This window comes from Sinocyclocheilus rhinocerous, unplaced genomic scaffold, assembly GCF_001515625.1.
Source record: "Sinocyclocheilus rhinocerous isolate Xijiao unplaced genomic scaffold, SAMN03320098_v1.1 scaffold475, whole genome shotgun sequence".
NCBI classification, from domain to species: Eukaryota; Metazoa; Chordata; class Actinopteri; order Cypriniformes; family Cyprinidae; genus Sinocyclocheilus; species Sinocyclocheilus rhinocerous.
Genome location: NW_015646677.1, coordinates 1,673,475 through 1,678,911, shown reverse-complemented (window position 1 = coordinate 1,678,911; position 5,437 = coordinate 1,673,475). Strand labels below are relative to the sequence as shown.

At 35.3% G+C, this 5,437-nt stretch overlaps 1 protein-coding gene across 4 annotated transcripts in view; it reads left to right on the top strand.

Moving 5' to 3' along the window:
* LOC107708018 (solute carrier organic anion transporter family member 1C1-like) overlaps window positions 1-5,437 on the top strand; it is a 33,912-nt gene that overhangs the window by 12,880 nt on the left and 15,595 nt on the right. For 3 of the 4 annotated variants that reach the window (XM_016512165.1, XM_016512163.1, XM_016512164.1), the window contains exons 3-4: window positions 956-1,097; window positions 4,433-4,565. In XM_016512165.1, the coding sequence (XP_016367651.1) occupies window positions 956-1,097; window positions 4,433-4,565 (275 nt within the window). The remainder of the gene's footprint in view (window positions 1-955; window positions 1,098-4,432; window positions 4,566-5,437) is intronic. The other variant, XM_016512166.1, reaches the window with a different exon arrangement.

The following is a 5,437-nucleotide window of genomic DNA, read 5'->3' as shown; positions in this document are numbered from 1 at the left end:
GAATATTAAATATATAAAATTATAATTAGAATATTAATACATATTTTTATTTTATTTATAATTTTGTTATACTATAAATTATCATTTTATATTATTTATAATTTTATTGTAATTATACTAATTTATATTTTTTATTTATATAAATATATATAATTTAATCTACTATAAAAATTATTTATTAATATTATAGTGATGATTAAAAAAATTCAGGGATGCATAAAAAACCAGTTTATAAAAGGACTTTTATGCGGTCATAAAAAAGATTGTTTTAATGAAGTTTTCTGCCGATGAGCTTCAAAAAGTGATTCAGCTCTTTTTTTTCCATCTTTGTACATGGAAAATTCAAGTGTTGGTTGAAAGACGACTGTATAGCTGACGATTTGATCATCAAAGGCTTCTCGTCTCTTCTCTTCTCTTTTAGCCTCGTCTTTTTTCCCCCCTCTTCTTTTTGCTTCTTCACCCTTCTCTTCTCCACGTTTCTGTTGATTATTAATTTGGATGCAGGGAGTGTGCATATGTACGGGAAACCCCACAAGAGTGAAGATGCACCGCTGTGCCGAGGCAAAACTCTGCGAATGCTGATGATTTTGGGCCAGAAACCCCAGCAACAGACGATAAAAGTGTCTGCATTTCATCATCAAAAGCAGCGACTCATTTTTCCCCTTGTTCTTCTCATATGGAGGCTTAAGTCAGTGTGGTTGAATGCAGTAGCATCGCTCAAGAGCGTGACATAAGCTCCCCTAATCCGCTTTTTGTCCCCACTACCCATAATGCAATGCAGTTTGAGAAATTCATCCCCCCTCCATCTCTACTCCGGTTCTCTTATCCCCTACGATTTTAAATGCATATTAATGAAGAGTTGCTTCCATGTCCAAAAATAGGTTAATGAGGGAGAGTGCGAGTTGTGCGTGCAACATCTGCTGAATAAAACCTCTCTCTTTCTGTCTCATTACAGATGTTCCTCGTGGCCTTGTCCTTTGCCTACTTCGCCAAGGCATTATCCGGGAGCTATATGAAAAGCACAATAACTCAGCTGGAAAGACGCTTCGACATCCCCAGTTACTTAATAGGTGTCATTGATGGCAGTTTTGAAATAGGTAAGAACCGGATCTTCATGCGTCAGCAGACCTTTCGCTGCGTTTCGATCCCGTAACCTCCGCCAAGTAGTTGCCAAGGCTCTCGTCTAGCCTTTCACGGCATCTGCAAAATAATACTGAGACGCACCATGTGTGCTGCAATTTACGCCTGTCATCGTCTGCAGTGCAGTCGTCCCACAGATCGGACAGTTACGCAACTGCAAACGCCTTAAACAAGCCACAAATGCAGCGTAAAGCGCTCGTCTTCACAAATGCAAATTGCATTGGTTTACACATGCATAAATTATTACATTGCAATAAAAGGCTTTATTTGATATATAGCATGGTCCCAAAGAAAATATGGTATTACCAGGGTACTTGTTTGCATCACAGTCGTAATCTTTGATTCTTTGATAAATGGAAAGTTAAAAAAAACAGCATTTATTTGAAATAGATCTTTATAAATTACAGATGTCTTTTACTGTCACTTTTGATTAATCAATCTGATCAATGTAATAATCTATTTAATGCATTCTTGCTGAATAAAATTAGAATTATTTAGAAAATAAATATAATATTTGCAATACAAATACAATGTAAATAGTAATCTATTCAATGCATTCTTGCTATATAAAATTACGAATATGAATAGAATTAATGTAAATACTGTGTAATATTTACAAAAAATATAAATATTGATCTATTTAATGCATTTTTGCTGAATAAAAGTAGAAATATTTAGGAAATATATATAAATATAGTATTTTCAAAATAAACAAAATATAAATATGAATTATTCAATGCATTTTTGCTGAATAAAATGACTAATATTAATATAATAAATGTAGATATAATATTTACAAAAAGTAAAATATAAATATGAATCTATTTAATGCATTCTCGCTGAATAAAATTACAAATATTTGTCTAAATATAAATATAATATTTACTAAATAAAATGTTGATATTAATCTATTATTTAATCATATTATATAATTAATTTTTATCACATATTACTATTAACATATTATATTATTATTAATTATTATAAAGATTATCCCAAAATCTTAATCACTTAATGTTTTGACCTTTTCCGGTGTGCAGGGATGCCAGGATTAAAATAAAAAAATATTGTTATGTTGTAAGGGATGCCTCAAAGCAGCCATACAAAGATTGTTTTAATCAACGTTTTATTCCAACAAGCTTCAAAAGTGACTCAGCTCTTTATTCATCTTTGTGCATGTAAAATCATAATCTAGAGTAGTGAAAGCGAGCCTAAACCCTGCTCACACTGCTGCAGCCGGCGCTCACGTGGCCCTAGCAACCAGTGTTTCCATAGGAGCGGGAAACGGCGTGAAGCCTCGCAGAGATCATGTGTCAGAGTTAGCATCACTGTCTCACTCCCTTGCGTCCCCGTTATCAACAAGTGCTAGAAACAGGCCAAACAAAGGCTGCTGTGTGTCATTGTGTGTGTTTTGTAAATGTTTGGGTGAGTTGTTTCTTTTTGGTTAGGCTGACCTCACAAACTGAGCCATGGTCTACATGTCTGAGAATTCCTGTTCCCATTAAAGCCGTGAAATGTCCTGAACGCCACGCTGGGTACAGAACTGTGCTATAATCGTCCTCACAAAGACCTCCGTTCATGGAGCCGTGAAGCTCAGAAACCAAGTAAATCTGCCAATAAATCTAACTCACAGACAAAGAGGTCAATCATGTAGAAATCAGTTGGGAAGCGTCTTGTTCGGAGAGTTTGTGGAGCGGATACGTGCGTTCACGGGTCATCATAATGGGGGTTTTATTGCCTGTATAATATGCACTCCAGTACCAAATAATACATAATCAGAATTGCTTTCATTTTACACTTGTTCACCTATTAAAGGAAAATTTGCTGAGAATTCACTTGTAGATGAGTTTGTTTCTTCATCAGATTTGGAGAAATGTAGCATTGCATCACTTGCTCAACAATGGATCCTCTGCAGTGAATGGGTGCCGTCAGAATGAGAGTCCAAACAGCTGATAAAAACATCACAATAATCCACAAGTAATCCACACCACTCCGGTTCATCAATTAACATCTGGAGAAGCCAAAACCTGCATGTTTGGAAGAAACAAATCCAGCATTTAGATGTTTTTAACTTCAAACCCTCGCTTCTGGCCAAGTCCATAATCCATAATAACACTTCCTCCAGTGTAAAAAGTCCATCTCCTGTTGTCTCTCACATCAAAATCCAGCCACATGTTTGTTTAGAGCTGTTTTGGCTTGTAAACAGTGCTTGATCTGTGCAGATTTCTCTCCTGATTCAGACAAGACCACTTTTTCCACTGGAGAAAGCAATGTTATGGTGGAAGCAATTGACTTGCCTTAATGATGGATTTGTTTCTTACAAACACACAGCTTTTGGTTTCACAAGACATTAACTGATGGACTGGAGTGGTGTGGATTACTTGTGGATTATTGTGATGTTTTTATCAGCTGTTTGGACTCTCATTCTGACGGCACCCATTCACTGCAGAGGATCCATCGGTGAACAAGTGATGGAATGCGACATTCCTCCAAATCTGTTCTGATTAAAGAACCAAAAACATCTAAATCATGACTGACCTGAGGGTGACTGAATTTTCAACAAATTTTAATTTTTGGGTGAACTTTTCCTTTAATATCCCCTAACATTTTTGGAAACAGAAAATGTACACAACCCATTAGTGGATTATTAAACTTTAGGTGTGATCACGTCTTCTGTTCAGAGATGATCTCAAAATGAAAAAATAATCAATATATCAGTCATAGATTAAAGCTAAAAATGACCTTAAAAGCCTTTGTACAATAACATAAATATGTGAAGATTGTGGTCTATATAGTGATCTTCTGATCTTCCTCATATGCTTGCATTAAAGTGATAGTTCATCCAAAAATGAACATTTTGTCATCATTCACACACCATCAAGTTGTTCCAAACCTGTGTTAGTTTCTTTCTTCTCTTAAACACAAAAGAAGATATTTTGAAGAATGTTGGTAACCAAACAGCTGACGGTAGACATTGACTACCATAGTTTTTTTTTTCTACACTATAAAGCCAATGGCTACCGTCAACTGTTTGGTTACCAGCATTCTTCAAAATATCTTCTTTTGTGTTCCATGTAACTCGTACAGGTTTGGAACAACTTAAGACAGATGATGACAGAATTTTTATTTTGGGGGGAACTGTCACTTTAAGGTTAGTTGCTTACTTAAGTTCATGCTTTTTTATTTGGATTTTCTGAGAAATAATTTAATTAATAAAGCCCGTTCAGCTCAATTGCAATTTCCATATCATTAAATGTTTATCCGAACTGTTTTTCCCATTCTCTGCTTCTAGGTAACTTGTTGGTGATCGCCTTCGTGAGTTACTTTGGTGCCAAACTTCACCGTCCGAAGATCATCGCCATCGGCTGCCTGTTGATGTCACTTGGGACTTTTCTAATTGCCTTGCCGCATTTTATAATTGGACGGTAAGCCAAAGTTTCATCCGTAAGTGAAAATGTGCGTCATGTCAGCAGGGTGAGCTGTTTTAAGGGGTCACATGGATCCAGTTTAATCTCGTTAAAGCCCACGAATGCCATCGAGTCGTGTTTAGTGTGTGTTTGCGGTAAGACACTATGTGCCCTTTCTTTATCAGATGTGTTTCTTGGCATCGTAAAGCTGCTGCATCAGGAAACATTTTTAGTTGATATACAGAACAAACAGAATTTTGCATGACCTCGCTCTGCTCATTCAAATTTGACTTCATCCTTGTAAATCGACATGCAGTCTCAACCTTGAAAGTGTGCCAGTTTCTCTTCGAAGGCACCGCAGCTCGGATGTATTTAAAGAGATTTTTAAAGTGCAATTTCCGTGATGGATTGACGTGCTGTATTTTATATGTTAATGTTTCGTATGGCCGTGTTTTTGAAGTACATTATTTATAGAAATGATACATTTTATATTGCATCCTGTTTTTACGGCAGCAGCATGTTCACAATGTGAGCCGCTCAATCTGAGCGTGTCATTTATTATCAGTTCACCTGTGGATTTGCTTCACAGTGTCTGATGTAGGTTGTAATATACAGCTGATCCATCTTAGACAAATTAGTTTGACTGGATTATTTTTTTCTTGTCATGTTTTTGTCAACATTTTACAGATTTATAGAGATATTTACTGTATATATTTATACAGAATACAGATTTAGTATTTTTATTATAACACTTTTTATTATTTAATTATTATGAGGCATCTTTTCCTTCTTCATTATTATTGACGACGAAAATAATGCGTGTATATATATATATATATATATATATATTCTTTTTTTATTATTTAATTATCATTATGGTTCATCTTTTC